This window comes from Balaenoptera physalus (assembly GCF_965194825.1).
Source record: "Balaenoptera physalus genome assembly, chromosome: 5".
Taxonomy (NCBI): domain Eukaryota; kingdom Metazoa; phylum Chordata; class Mammalia; order Artiodactyla; family Balaenopteridae; genus Balaenoptera; species Balaenoptera physalus.
Window position 1 is genome coordinate 14620819 of NC_138884.1, and position 16019 is coordinate 14636837.

Genomic DNA, 16019 nt, shown 5'->3' on the forward strand with positions numbered 1-16019 from the left:
CCTCCTCTTACAAGCACACCAAAGTCACAAGTATCTGCAGAACAACCATCGATGAAGTAGATCAGAACCTACCAGAAAAGATCTTCTACAGCTAGAGACATAAAGAAGGAACCACATGAGATGGGTAGGTGGAGCTGACTCACAATATAATCCAGTCCCTTACCCCCAGGTGGGCAATCCACAAACGAGAATAATTATAATGCAGAGGTTCTCCCGTAGGAGTGAGAGTTCTAAGCCCCATGTCAGGCCCCCCAGCCCAGGAGTCCTGCACCAGGAAGACAAACCCCCAGAGCATTTGGCTTTGAAGACCAGAAGGACTTAATTTTGGGAGTTCCAAAGAACTAGGGGAAATAGAAACTTCACACTTAAAGGGTGCACGTAAAATCTCACACCAGGACCCAGGGCAAAAGCAGCAATTTAGTAGGGGCCTGACCTACCTGCTGGTCTTGGAGAGTCTTCCGGAGAGTCAAGGAGGCAGCTGCAGCTCAAACTAGAGACATAGAAACTGGCAGCAGCCATATTAGGCAGCTTTCTACCATGTGGGCACCATTGTAGGATCCTCCCTCCAGCTCATGAGTGCCAAGACCTGGCCCCACCCAACAGCCTGTAGGCAACAGTGCTGGGGAGCCTCAGACCAAAAACTAACTAGGGGGGGGGAACACAGCCCCACCCATCAGCAGACAGGCTACCTAAAGACTTCCTGAGCCTAGGGCCACTCTAGACATGCCTCTAGACCTGGCCCTTCCCACTAGAGGGCCAAGACCCAGCTCCACCCACCAATAGGCAGGCGCTGGCCTTGCCCTCAGGAAGCCTGCATTAGCCTCTAGACCAAACTCATCCAACCAGGGGGCAGACACCAGATGCAAGAAAACCACAATTCCACAGCTTGTGGACCCAGCCTGCCCACAGCAGGCCAGACCCTGCCCTGGGAGCAGCTGGGCCCTGGCTCTGCCCACTAGCAGGCCAACACAAGCTGTGGGACACCCCATACCCCATACCCAACTGTGTCAAGAACTGCCTCCCCTCCCCCCACAGCAATCTGACACCAGCTCTAGGATCCCTGGGCCCTGCAGCAAGATTCCCACATTCCAGGACCAGTTGTGACTGCCAATAGTCCAGCACTAACCCCAGGACCTAGCTTCACCCACCAGTGGACAGGAACAGCCGTGGAGTCTTCTGGATCCTGGCTTCATCCACCAGTGAGCCAGCACTAGCCCCAGGACCCCCTGGGGTTCTGAAATCAGCCCTCTTGTGACCAGGCCCCACTAACCAGCAGCCAGCAGCCTCCATACAAGGCAGGGCCTGGCAACCAATAAGACTAGGGACAAACCAAGTCTACCAGACCACCCACATAGTCAGCCTGCCGGCCACAACAGAAAGACCCTCGCAGCCCTCCTGGGGAAACCCTAGAGCATATAGCTTGGGTGACAAAAGTGGAGTGCCCTCCTGGGACGCATAGGACGTCTCCTACAGAAGGCCACTTCTCCAAGGTCGGGAAATGTAACTAACCTACCAGATACATAAAAATACAAATAGCAACTTAGACAAAATAAGGCAGCAGAGGAACATGCTCCAGACAAAGGAACAAGATAAAACCCCAGAAGAACTAAATGAATGGAGATAAGCAATCTACCCAAGAAAGAGTTCAGAGTAATGATCATAAAGATGATTAATGAACTCAGAAGGAGAATGGATGCACAGAGGAGTTAGAAGTTTTTAACAGAGTTTGAAAATATAAAGAACAACCAAATAGATGAAGAATACAATAACTAAAATGAATACACTAGAAGGAATAAACAGTAGACTAAATGATACAGAGGAATGGATCAATGAGGTGGAAGACCAAGCAGTGGAAATCACTGATGCTGAACAGAAAAAAGAATGAAAAAAATGAGGACAGTTTAAGAGACCTCTGGGAAAACATCAAGTACGCTAATATTCGCATATAGGGGTCCCAGAAGGAGAAGAGAGAGAAAAGGGGGCTGAGAACATATTTGAAAACATAATAGCTGAAAAATTCCCTAATCTGGGAAAGGAAACAGTTACCAAGTCCAGAAAGCACAGAGAGTACCATACAGGATGTGTGTTCCCAAAGAGGAACACACGAAGAGACGTTGTATTTAAAATTACAAAAAGTAAGGATAAAGAAAATATTAAAAGCAGCAAAGAGAAAGTGAAAAATAACATACAAGGAAACACCCATAAAGCTGTCAGATGATTTTTCAGCAGAAACTCTGCAGGCCAGAAGGGAGGGGCACATTATATATAAATCCCCTATATATATATAGTGATAAAAGGGGAAAACCTATAACCAAGAATATTCTACCCAGCAAGCTCTCATTCAGCTTGATGGAGAGATCAAAAGCTTTACAGACAAGCAAAAGCTAAAGGAGTTCAGCCCCATCAAACAAGCTTTACAACAAATGTTAGTAAATTCTCTAGGCAAAAAAGATAAGGACACAACTAGAAACAAGGATATTACAAAATGAAAAAGCTCACTGGTTCAAACATACAGTAAATGTAGGAAATCATCCACACACAAAGCTAGTAGGAATGTTAAAAGACAAAAGTAGTGGGGACTTCCCTGGCGGTCCAGTGGTTAAGACTCTGCCTTCCAATGCAGGAGGCACGGGTTCAATCCTGGTAGAGGAACTAAGATCCCACATGCTGTGGGGTGTGGCCAAAAAAAAAACAAAAAAAAAAAGACAAAAGTAGTAAAATCATCTATATCCACAATAAGCAGTTGAGGGATACACAAAACAACTAGATGCAAAATATGATATCAAAAACAGTAAAGAGGGAAGGAGAGTACAATTGCAGGGTTGTTAAAATGCATTTGAAATTAAGAGATCACAACTTAAAACAATCATAAATATATACAGAGAGAGAGACTGGTATATAAAAACCTCATGGTAATCAGAAACCAAAAATCTATAATAGAAAAAAAAAAAGGAATCCAAACATAACACTAAAGATGGTATCACAAGAGAAAAGAAATCACAAGAGAAAAGAAAAAGAAAGGGGGAAAAAAGACCTACCAAAACAACTCCAAAACAATTGACAAAATGGCAATAGGAACATACATATCAATAATTACCTTAAATGTAAATAGACTAAATACTCCAACCAAAAGATATAGAGTTGCTGAATGGATCCAAAAAGAAGACTCATATATATGCTGCCTACAAGAGACTCAATTCAGATCTAAAGACACACAGACTGAAAGTGAGGGGATGGAAAAAGATATTCCATGCAAATGGAAATCAAAAGAAAGCCAGAGTAGCAATAGTTATATCAGACTTTAAAATAAAGACTGTTACAAGAGACAAGGACACTACATAGTGATCAAGGGATCAATCCAATAAGAAGATATAACAATTGTAACTATATATGCACCATGCACCCAACATAGGAGCACCTAAATACATAAGGCAAATATTAACAGATATAAAAGGAGAAATTGAAATATATAGAGCATTCCATCCAAAAGCAGCAGAATACGCATTTTTTCCAAGTGCACATGAAACATTCTCCAGCAGAGAACACATGCTAGACCACAAAATAAGCCTTGGTAAATTTAAGAAAATTGAAATCATATCAAGCATCTTTTCTGACCACAATGCTATGAGGCTAGAAATCAACTAGAAGAAAAAAACTGCAAAAAAACACAAACATGTGGAGGCTAAACAATATGCTACTAAACAACTAATGGATCACTGAGGAAATCAAAGAGGAAATCAAAAAATACCTAGAGATATATGAAAACAAAAACACGACAACCCAAAACCTATGGGATGCAGAAAAAGCAGTTCTAAGAGAGAAGATTATAGTGATACAAGCTTACCTCAGAAAACAAGAAAAGTCTCAAACAACCTAACTTTGAACCTAAAAGAGCTAGAGAGAAGAACAAATAAAACCCAAAGTTAGTAGAAGGAAAAAATCATAAAGATCAGAGCAGAAATAAATGAAATAGAGACACAAAAAAATAGAAGAGATCAATGAAACTAAAAGCTGGTTCTTTGAAAAGATAAAACTGATAAAACTTTAGCCAGATTCATCAACAAAAAAAGGAAGAGGACCCAAATCAATAAAATCAGAAATGAAAAAGAAGTTACAGCCAACATCACAGATATACAAAGGATCATAAGAGACTATTACAAACAACTATATGCAAATAAAATGGACAACCTAGAAGAAATGGACAAATTCTTACATACGTACAATCTCCCAAGACTAAACCAGGAAGAAGTGGAAAATATGAACAGACCAATTATCAGTACTGATATACAATATTTGTTTTTCTCTTTCTGACTTACTTCACTCTGTATGACAGATTAACACATATATGTGGAATCTAGAAAAATGGTATAGATGACCTTAATTGCCAAGCAGAAATAGAGACACAAAGAACAAATCTATGGATACCAAGGGGGAAAGGAGTGGGGTGGGAGGAATTGGGAGATTAGGATTGACACATATACACTATTGATACTATGTATAAAATAGACTACTGATGGGAACATAATGTATAGCACAGGGAACTCTACTTAATGCACTGAAGTGTCCTAAATGGAGGGGATATATGTATATGTATGGCTGATTCATTTTGCTGCGCAGTAGAAGCTAACACAACATTGTGAAGCAACTACACTCCAATAAAAATTAATTTAAAATTTTACCAGTACTGAAACTGAATCAGTAATTTTAAAACTCCAAAGAAACAAAAGTCCAGGACCAGATGGCTTCACAGATGAATTCTACCAAAAATTTAGAGAAGAGTTAACATCTATCCTTCTCAAACTATTCCAAAAATTTGTTGAGGAAAGAACACTTCTGAACTCATTCTATGACGCCACCATCACCCTGATACCAAAACCAGAAAAATATACTACAAAAAGAGAAAATTACAGGCTAATATCACTGATGAACATAAATGCAAAAATCCTCAACAAAATACTAGCAAAATACCAGGGATGCAAGGATTTTTCAGTATCCACAAATCAATCAGTGTGATACACCACATTAACAAATTGAAGAATAAAAACAATATAATCATTTCAATAGATGTAGAAAAAGTTTTTGACGAAACTCGACATCCATTTATGATAAAAACTCTCCAGAAAGTGGGCATAGAGGGAACCTACCTCAACATAATAAAGGCCACATATGACAAACCCACAGCTAACGTCATACTCAATGGGGAAAACCTGAAAGCATTTCTTCTAAGATCAGGAACAAGACAAGGATGCCCACTCTTGCCACTTTTATTCAATATAGTTTTGGAAGTCCTAGTCACAGCAATGAGATAAGCAAAAGAAATTAAAAGGAATCCAAATTGGAAAGGAAGAAGTAAAGTTGTCACTGTTTGCAGATGACGTGACAATATACATAGAAATTCCTAAAGTCTCCACCAGAAAACTACTAAAGCTCATCAATGAATTTGGTGAAGTTGCATGATACAAAATTATTATACAGAAATCTGTTGCATTTCTATACACTAACAATGAGTTACCAGAAAGAGAAATTAGGGAAACAATCCCCTTTACCATCACATAAAAAAGAATAAAATACCTAGGAATAAACCTACCTAAGGAGGTAAAAGACCTGTACTTGGAAAACTGTAAGACACTGATGAAAGAAATTGAAGATGACAAAAACAGATGGAAAGATACACTATATTCTTGGATGGAAGAATTAATATTGTTACAATGACCATATTACCCAAGGCAATCTACAGATTCAATAAAACCTCTATCAAAATACCAAGGCATATTTCACAGAATTACAACAAATAATTTAAAAATTTGTATGGAAACACAAAAGACCCTGAATAGCTAAAACTATCTTGAGAAAGAAGAACAGAGCTGGAGGAATCACACTCCCTGGCTTTAGACTATAGTGCAAAGCTGTAGTAATCAAAACAGTATGGTACTGGCACAAAAATAGACACATTGATCAATGGAACAGAATAGAGAGCACATAAATAAACCCACGCACTTATGGCCAATTAATCTATAACAAAGGAGGCAAGAATATACAATAGAGAAAAGACAGTCACTTCAATAAGTGGGTCTGGGAAAACTGGACAGCTACATGTAAAAGAATGAAATTAAAATATTCTCTAACACCATGTACAAAAATAAACTCAAAATATATTAAACACATAAATGTAAGACCAGAAACCATAAGACTCCTAGAGGAAAACATAGAATAATACACTTTGACATAAATCGTACCAATATCTTTTGGATCTGTCTCCTAAAGCAGAGGAAATAAAAGCAAAATTAAAATATGGGACCTAGTTAAATGTAAAAGTTTTGCACAGCAAAAGAAACCATTGACAAAATGAAAAGAACCTACTGAATGGGAGAAAATATTTGCAAATGACATGACTGATAAGGGGTTAATATCCAATGTATATAAACAGTTCATACAATTTAATATCAAAAAGACAAACAATTAAAAAATGGGCAGAAGAACTGAATAGACATTTTTCCAAAGAGGACATGCAGATGGCCAACAGGCACATGAAAAGATGCTCAACATCACTAAGCATCAGGGAAATGCAAATCAAAACCACAATGAGATATCACCTCACACCTGTCAAAATGGCTATCATCAAAAAGAACACAAATAACAAATGTTGGCGAGGATGTGGAGAAAAAGGAAAAGGGAACCCTCCTACATTGTTGGTGGGAATGTAAATTGGAGCAGCCACTGTGGAAAACAGTAGGGAGGTTTGTCAAAAAACTAAAAATAGAACTACCATATGACCCAGAAATTCCACTCCTGGGTACATATCTGGAAAAGATGAAAACTCTCATTTGAAAAGATACATTCACCCCAATGTTCATACCAGCATTATTTGCAATTGCCAAGATAAGGAAGCAACCTAAGCAACCTATCCATCAACAGATGAATGGATAAAGAAGATGTGGTATATATATAAATGGAATACTACTTGGCCATAAAAAGAATGAAATTTTGCCATTTGCAGCAACATGGATGGACTTGGAGGATATTATGCTAAGTGAAATAAGTCCGACCGAGAAAGACAAATACTGTATGATATCACTTATATGCAGAAGCTAAAACATACCACAGACTAGTGAATATAACAAAAAAGAAGCAGACTCACAGATATAGAGAACAAACTAGTGGTTACCAGTGTGGGAAGAGGGAAGGGGGAGGGGCAATACAGGAGTAGGTGATTAAGAGATACAAACTATTATGTATAAAATAAGTTATAATATATTGTACACCATGGGGAATATAACAAATATAATAACTATAAATGGAGTATAATCTTTAAATTTTTGAATCACTATATTGTACACCAGTGACTTATACAATATTGTACATCAACTATACTTCAATCAAAAACAAAAAAAAACGTAAAGTGATAAAGGTGATATAGACAAAGTAGAGTGATGAGAGGGATTCTCAAGTGGTCAGGGAGAGAAGTCCTTTAAGAGGTGACATTTAAGCTAACGCTTGAATGATGACAAAAAGATCCAGACAGGCAGTGATTTGGGGATTAAACATTTCAGGCAGGAGGAGGAGCAAGTGTAAAGGCTCTTAGGCGGGAGTATGACTCGTGTCTGAGGAAAAAACAAAACACCAGAGTGTTTAGAACACTTTGAGGAAGGGAGAGAGCACTTAGAGATGGGGTTAGGTTACAAAGGAATTTTCATAAAAAGCAGAAGGAAAAAAATATTTTACATTCTTAGAAATTGTTCAATCAATAAGGGCAGAGAAAGGAACATAAAAGATATGGCAAGTTTGCTTCTCTTCCTCCGCAGGACTCAGCAGACAGTGATTAAAATAAGTCACAAGAGCGTGGCAAAAAGCAGTATCTTGTCTCCTAGAATGGAGTCTCCTTGAAGGCAGGCACCCCAACTTACCACAGCTTCTAAATCAGATTGAGATTTGATTTTTCTCTTGGCAAGACTACTTCATAGGTGGCAGTGCACTCCTCTGTCAGTAGGCCTGTAATATCTGGTTCTCTCCTTTTTTGTGATATTGACAATTGTTGATAGTCAATGCTTAGATCCATTGATTCATCATGGGTTGGAAAATGGTGATGATTTATTTTAATCTCTCCTTGTTTATTTATTTATTTATTTATCTATTTATTTATTGGCTGCACTGGGTCTCCATGCGGCGCTTGGGCTTTCTCCAGTTGCGGCGAGCGGGGGCCACTCTAGGTTGCGGTGCGCAGGGTTCTCATTGGGGTGGCTTCTCTTGTTCTGGACATGGGTTCTAGGCACGCAGGCTTTAGTAGTTGCAGCACGTGGGCTCAGTAGTTGCGGCGCACAGGCTCCAGTAGTTGTGGCACACTGCCTGGGCTTAGCTGCTCCACGGCATGTGGGATTTTCCCAGACCAGGGATCGGACCCGTGTCCCCTGCATTGGCAGGCAGATTCTTAACCACTGGACCACCAGGGAAGTCCTCTTTCCTTACTTATTAACTAGAATACCTTTATGTAGACAGACTTTGTCCATCAATTTTTTTATCTTGAGGTATAATTGGCATAGGAATGGCACGATAAATGCTTTATTCAAACCCCCCAACTTTTTTGTTTTTAACAGTTTTCAGAATACAGACAGTCTCTGGCTTATGATGGTTCAACTTACAATTTTTTGACTTTACCATGGTGCAAAAGTGACACATGTTCAGCAGAAACCGCACTTTGAATTTTGAAGTTTGATCTTTTCTCAGGCTAGTGATATGCTGTATGGTACTCTCTCATGTTACTGGGCAACGGCAGTGAACCACATAATCAGGAGGGTAAACAACTGATACACTTAAAATCATTCTGTACCCATACAACCATTCTGTCTTTTACTTTCACTACAATATTCAATAAATTACGTGAGATATTCAACATTTTATTATAAAGGCTTTGTGATAGATGATTTTGCCCAACTGTTGGCTAATGTAAGTGTTCTGAGCAAATTTAAGGTGGGCTAGGCTAAGCTATGGTGTTCAGTAGGTTAGGTGTATTTTTTGACTTATGATATTTTCAATTTACGATGGATTTATTGGGACATAATCCCATCATAAGTCAAGGAAAATTTGTAATAATTTGGCTCCATAACATCTTCTAAAAGTCACCAATGAAGCTTTGTTTGGTTTTGAGGGGTGTGTGTGTATGTATGTGTGTGTGTGTGTGTGTGTGTGTGTGTATTTGGTGATGGTGGTTTTCATAAACTCATGGATTCATTCATTTTGATTTGTTTCAATCCATTGCAGTTAATATTCTTATTGTGGCTTGAATTTTCTCAACTTTGGCCAGTGAGAGCCTCTACAAGTTGACTGCTAAGTCCTTCTGACACAACTCTGGTGTTTTGGGGGGGGTTTTGTCTGATAATTTATTTGGTTCTATTATGTCAAAGTATTCCCGGCTCATGTTTTACGTTTCCTGTCCCAAACTGAGAATGAGCTATTTCTCCAAGAAGTTCTGGTTACTTTTAGTATTTAGAGACCAGAATCTGGGTCCAAGGGGTGGCCAGAACAACTAGACTGGTTATTTTTTCGAGAAAAAGAGACACAAAATGCTTGTTTTCTTTACCTTAAGAAAAAGTACATCGTGAACTGAAACTGGTGTATAATTATTATTTTTTTGTCCCAAGAAAATATCTATAATGAGATGTATAGTCAAATCACTGTGTTTTTTAAAATGATGATGTTTCTTAAGATCGTGTTTCACTAACAGAGTCCACAGGTACTTCTCCACATACCCTATGCACCAATGTGACACAAGTTCATTTGTTTCACTTTGCTTTAGTTTGTCAGTGATAGCTTTTTAAAATGTTTTTGTTGTTGTTATATAATCATTTAAAATGTTTTTGTTGTTGTTATATAATCATATAAAATATTTTAGTTCATGTTTCCAAAGTTAACTCCACCAAAAAAGTTTTATTCAAAGAAGTTTAGCTTTTGTCCCTGCTCTCTAACCTACTCCCTCCCTATGAGTAACCCTTTTTTCAATACATTTTTATAAAGTTTTTGGTTTATCCATATATGTATATGCTTGTATTTTTTTAAGATGTAAAACATACTCACAGAGTTACCAATAAACCACTCGTTTTCCCCTAAGTATGTGTCCAAATCTTGCAGAAGATGAGACGCATCACATGTAAGTAGCTCCGTAAACATCTGATCCTACAAGAGGGAGAAAAAGATTCCTTTAAGCATAATAAGAAGAAAAACAAATGAGTTGAAGAGGAAGCAGATTTTTCCATCTTCTTTCTCCCACATGAGTTCAAAAAGGAAGTAGTTACGTGTTATTGGTGGTTGTTGCTTGTTTGTTTGTTTTTTAAAATGTATGGCATGGAGATTCAGGTCTGATTTTCTATAGATCTTATTCTTCCCTTTATTACTCATGGATTAAAAAATAAATATTATTGTCATCAGTTCTTATTGTTTCTTTGTATATAATGACTAAATATTTCATCAATACAATCTTTTCATGGTTTTTTATCTTAATTTTTGTTAAGGAAAATTATTCCATTATGTTTTTACATTTCTAAAATTCCCTCCCTTTTTTAGGCTCACTCCCTTTAAAGTGAAATAATTTAACTAAAGGTAAAGAAATTAATTTATTTTGTAAATAAAATTTATTCTGTAAGACTATTATTAATAAAATATTAATAAAATATTATTATTTTGTAAGATTCCTCCAGTTTAGCAGTCTTTCATCTCACCGTTACACTTAACGGAAGTAATGCATAATGAATAGTAACGTTCTTGGGCAGATTTCCTCTGTTTGGCTTGACATTGTACCTTAGGGTGAGATTTCTCTGCCTTGACTATCATCTGTAAAATCAATCCAAGGTGCCCCATTTTGATATAATATGTAAGATATTATTACAAACCAAATAATATCCTTGGGAAAAAATAACAGATATATCCATTTAAAAACATTATCTTTGTGTTTTTACTTGAATCTTTGAAGACCAAATAATTTATTCATGGTCTCTTTCTTGGTAAGAGGTATTTATTTGTGTATATATGAAAATCAGGCTGGTTTGTATTGTGGATATGAAATGTAAGCCAAACTCAAAATATTATAAAATATACATATATCATTAATATTCATAAATGAATGAATATTATAAAATCTGTAATAAAATCCAGCCTCTATTAAGGTAAGTCAAATAGTGGATCACTCCCTCACCAATTTACTGATTTACTTCCTGTTACTATTATGACTTAGCTGGGTAATATAGATTATTATAACATAATGCCTTATATTTGTAGGGCACAGTTTGCAAAAGCATCATTACAGATTTACATAGGTTTGCCACATTTCAGGAACTGAAGGTTGGGAAGTTTGTCATTATTTTGACTTTATATGCTTTCCATGGTCTATACCACCTTTGTACCTAAGGTTCTCTCTCTATGGATAATATATTCATAGTTCTAAATAAAATAGTGTGAATCCTTCAGCCCCTTCCACAGAATTTGTGAGCTAAGAGGCAATGGGTCCAGAAACACGTGACATTTCCCATAGCTTAGCTTAGATCAGCATCAGTTGGGGAGGTAATAGCCAGCTTGGCTGTCCTAGAATAGCTAGAAACAGGAGGGAGTTAAATGGAACAGGATATAGATGCTGTACAGCTTTCCAAAAACTCCTGTGCATTCACCTGGGTAATTCTGCTACTTTTTCTACTGTGCATTTCCTCAGCGTAAGGTACACCAATGCTTTGTATATGCAGTGCCAGATAAAAATCTTATCTCTGCACTCTTGAGTTCTTTAGCCCAGGTTCTCTTTATGTGTTTGGTGAGAATCATATCAGTCTAATGAAATGTAAATTGCTAAACAGCATAACCATTAGTATTTAAGAGTCATTTTAAAGAATACTCACCAAAATAACCTAAAGAAGATAAAATTTTCTTATATATCCTTTTTAAAATGTGTTTTCTGATAAACCCTAGATAGCCATTCCTACACTTGGTGGACTCAGAAATTTCCTTCTACCTCCCCCAGAGAGTTATAAGGAAGGAGATTTTTGCACACTGAAAAGTCATTGCTGTTGTATTCTATCAAATGACATTTAGAGGATTTAGGGAGGTTTGCATATTTCTCCAAAGCACCATTTTAAAATCCACACTGCCCAAATCGTTTAGGATTGGAAATGGGCCACTGATGTTCCTTCAATCCTGCTGACCCATCACCCTCCCACCCCCAACCCCCTGCCCTGTTCTTCAGATGAGGAAACTGAAACAGATGCATTGAATAACCACAGAAACACTAGTGATAAATTCAAGGATTATCAGTGTGGCCAATGCTCAGAGACATATTTTGCCTTTAAATTAAATTTAAATTAATTTTTTAAAAATTTTAAATTGGAAATGGAATTTTTAGCACTGAAACATTTATAATTATGTGTACTCGATAGATTTTTAAAGAACATATAAGAAGAGGACTATTTTCACTGTTCATCCATCTTTACTGTATCAATATTCTGCTTTTGAAAATTTTATCTGACCACAAGGTGGCAGCAATGCAACCCACTACAGAGAGACTAAGTAATGAGATGCAAAAGAACTGTGTATTTTTCATTGTATTCTGGCCAGGTCCTGCTTATTAATCAGATAGTCTAGCTATTCGCAATTATTTCTGCAACATGTTGTCCCTTCATATGATTTATTCATGAACTTGGATTATGTCCTGTGAATTTGTTTTTCTGAGATAGGTAGCATGGAAGAGCATTGTTATTCTAATACAAAGATAGAGTTCCCCTTATCATAAACGTTCAAAGAACATTTTCCTTTGGGAGAAAAGGAGAACGGAAAAATAGAGAAGTAGAGAGAGCAAGCCCACATGGAACAAAAACCTTTAGATACTTTTTTCTAAATCGAGGATTATACATCTACTTGTCTCTGCATTTATAAGGATATGTGAAATATAGATGTCCTGTCTGACAAATAAAAGGAAAAGCAATGAGCACTGAATTATATAAAAACACTATAATAACTAATATTTAGTGAACACTTTCCACCTAGCCATAGGTACTTATGCTACCATTTAATGCTCCCAACATACTCTGAAGCAGATTCTATGATATCCCTACTTTACAGACACAGAATGTGAAAATTTGATAGGGAGTTAAGTGACAACTGGTAAGAAGAGAATTAGGATTCAAGCCTGGCAGTCTGACTCCAGAGCCCAAATGTATTTCTATCCTCAAAGATGAGCTTTTATTTAAGACTTTGTTCTGGTTAGTCAGGTACGTGTATATATACGTATGTGTGTGTGTCTCCCCACATACCTTACATTTATGTCAAGGAATCAGTAAATGTGAATACTTTTATGTTCCAAATATCTCTATTTAAATCAGAGGGTCCTAATTAAACAAACAGTATTTAGAATAAATATGCTTGGGGCTTCCCTGGTGGCGCAGTGGTTGAGAATCTGCCTGCCAATGCAGGGGACACGGGTTCGAGCCCTGGTCTGGGAAGATCCCACATGCCGCGGAGCAACTGGGCCCGTGAGCCACAATTGCTGAGCCTGCGTGTCTGGAGCCTGTGCTCCGCAACAAGAGAGGCCGCGACAGTGAGAGGCCCGCGCACCGCGATGAAGAGTGGCCCCCGCTCGCCACAACTAGAGAAAGCCCTCGCACAGAAACGAAGACCCAACACAGCCATAAATAAAAATTAATTAATTAATTAATTAATTAAAAAAAGAATAATGTTAGCTGGGTTTGTCATATATGGCCTATATTATAAAAAAAAAAAAAGAATAAATATGCTTAAGTAAGTTGATAAGACTGCCATTTGTTCTGTGCTGTAGCTTTTGGATACAGGCCTTAAGCCATAACATGTACATAAATACTCCTGCACAGCTGTTTTGAATGGCTGCTACCGCTCTGGCATTACATCCAGTGGTAAAGAAGATGGAGTCTGAGCCAGAGTGTCTGGGATTTGAATTCCTTGTGTACCACTTACCAGCTAAGTAACCTTAGGTAAGTTATTTACACTACATGAACCTCAATTTCTTCATCTGGAAAATGAGGATAACAACAGTTTCCAAAATTTTAAGTGAAGAATTCTTGAGGATAAGAGATATGAATACTGGAGATGTGCCCCAAGTAAACAAGGGAGTAAATAAAAACAGAGGATGTCATCCAGGAAACAGGACTCCAGCTCAAGAGAAAGACGTTCCTGGGATGGCAGTGAAGGAAAGTCCAATGATGACAGCTGTGCAAAAACCTAGACAGCTCTGCAAAGGAGAATGGAAATCTCTGGCTCGATAGCTCCAAGAAAATAATGGAAACAATAGATTATCTGATATCATTGACTTTGTGGAAAATTGCATTGGCAGGCCATTGGATAGTGTGGGAAGGTTCAGCAATAAAAGTAAAAAGGAATTAAGCAAATGAAAAAAAGACAATTACTAATTTGAGGAGGAAAGTGAGAAAGGAAATACAATCAAAGTATACCAGAATGCACAGTTTTGTACAATATCTGCATAGGCATACTAATGTAATGACTGAATATAGATTTCACCACAAAATTTTAATATTATATTAGGAGTTCGGGGGAAGGGAAGCAGAGAGAATGACTATGTAAGAGATAAATTCTCATTACTGTAATAAGTCTATCAAAACTATCTAAAATTTGTGAATCAAAGAAAGCCATATTTACATATCCTATAGAAAATATGGAGATGTATAAATCCTAAAGAAACAGCTAAAAGTGTTAAAATGAGGGTTGCATCTGAGGAAGGGTTAATATGAAGAGGTAAGGCTGGGAATCACTGTAGTACTTTGTTTTAAACTTTTTAATATAATTTGATATTTTAAAACTAGATGTATGTCTTACTTTGATAAAAAGGAACTTTTAAAAGCACCTAACATAATGTTTGGCAAGTGGATATGATTAATAGCAGTAACAGCAAACTGATCACATTACTTTTATATCTTGTTTTTTCTCTGCCCAAGGAAAACGAGACATGAAATCATCCAATGTGTCCACAACTGCATCAGCTTGACATTGTTGCAATTCTGTTTTTCCAGCCAAATCTATGGAATAGAGACAGGCCATTTTATGCCCAAGAATATGCTCAATTTATTTTACTATAGTAAAACTTTTTAAAAAATAGGCAATATATTAATATGGTTCAAAAATTCAAAACAATATAAAACAGTATCCAGTGAAGACTAACTTCCACCTCTGACCCATTCACTTCATTTTGCTTCCTTACCTACCTACCATATTGGTAACCATTTTCATTCATTTATTTTGTATTCTTCCATTGTTTCTTAATGAAAATAAGAATAGGTATCCCACTCAAAACGCACCTCCCCCATATATCCTAGAGGTCTTTTCTTACAAGTCCCTTAAAGGCATCCTTGCTCTTTTTTCAGGTACATGGGATTCCTTTAAGTGGAAGTGCCACAATTTATTTAACTAGCCTCAACTGATTAGGTTTGTTTCCAGTCTTTTGCTAGTGCAAGTGATACTACAATAAATAACCTGTACATACATTATCATTTATCTTGTAGAAAGAATTACTGTTACATGTGCAGATAATTTTTTGTCAGCAGCATTTGTTTGCTTCCTGGGAATTATAAATTTAAAATAATAGAAGTGCTGTGTTTTTTCTTTACTGCCATTCGCTGACCATCATTTTGCTAAGGAATCATTCTAAAATGATTCGGTGTAGAAGCATTCTAAAATAGGTTGCATTTCAGCAAAGGAAACCATCAACAAAATGAAAATACAATCTACTGAATGGGAGAAAATATTTGCAAATGATATGACTGATAAGGGATTAATATCCAACATATATAAACAGCTCATACAACTCAACATCAAAAAGACAGATAATCTAACTAAAAATTGGGTTGAAGAACTGAATAGACATTTTTCCAAAGAGGACATGCAGATGGCCAACAGGCACATGAAAAGATGCTCCACATCGCTAAGCATCAGGGAAATGCAAATCAAAACCACAATGAGATATCACCTCACACCTGTCAAAATGGCTATCATCAAAAAGAACACAA

General features: G+C 37.1%; 1 protein-coding gene across 17 annotated transcripts in view; it reads right to left on the bottom strand.

Annotated features, from left to right (window-relative positions):
* HPGDS (hematopoietic prostaglandin D synthase) overlaps nt 1-16019 on the bottom strand; it is a 159037-nt gene that overhangs the window by 3423 nt on the left and 139595 nt on the right. For all 17 annotated transcript variants that reach the window (XM_082461868.1, XM_082461876.1, XM_082461870.1 and 14 more), the window contains 2 exons: nt 14923-15032; nt 10069-10167 (listed from right to left, as the gene is read on the bottom strand). In XM_082461868.1, the coding sequence (XP_082317994.1) occupies nt 10069-10167; nt 14923-15032 (209 nt within the window). The remainder of the gene's footprint in view (nt 1-10068; nt 10168-14922; nt 15033-16019) is intronic.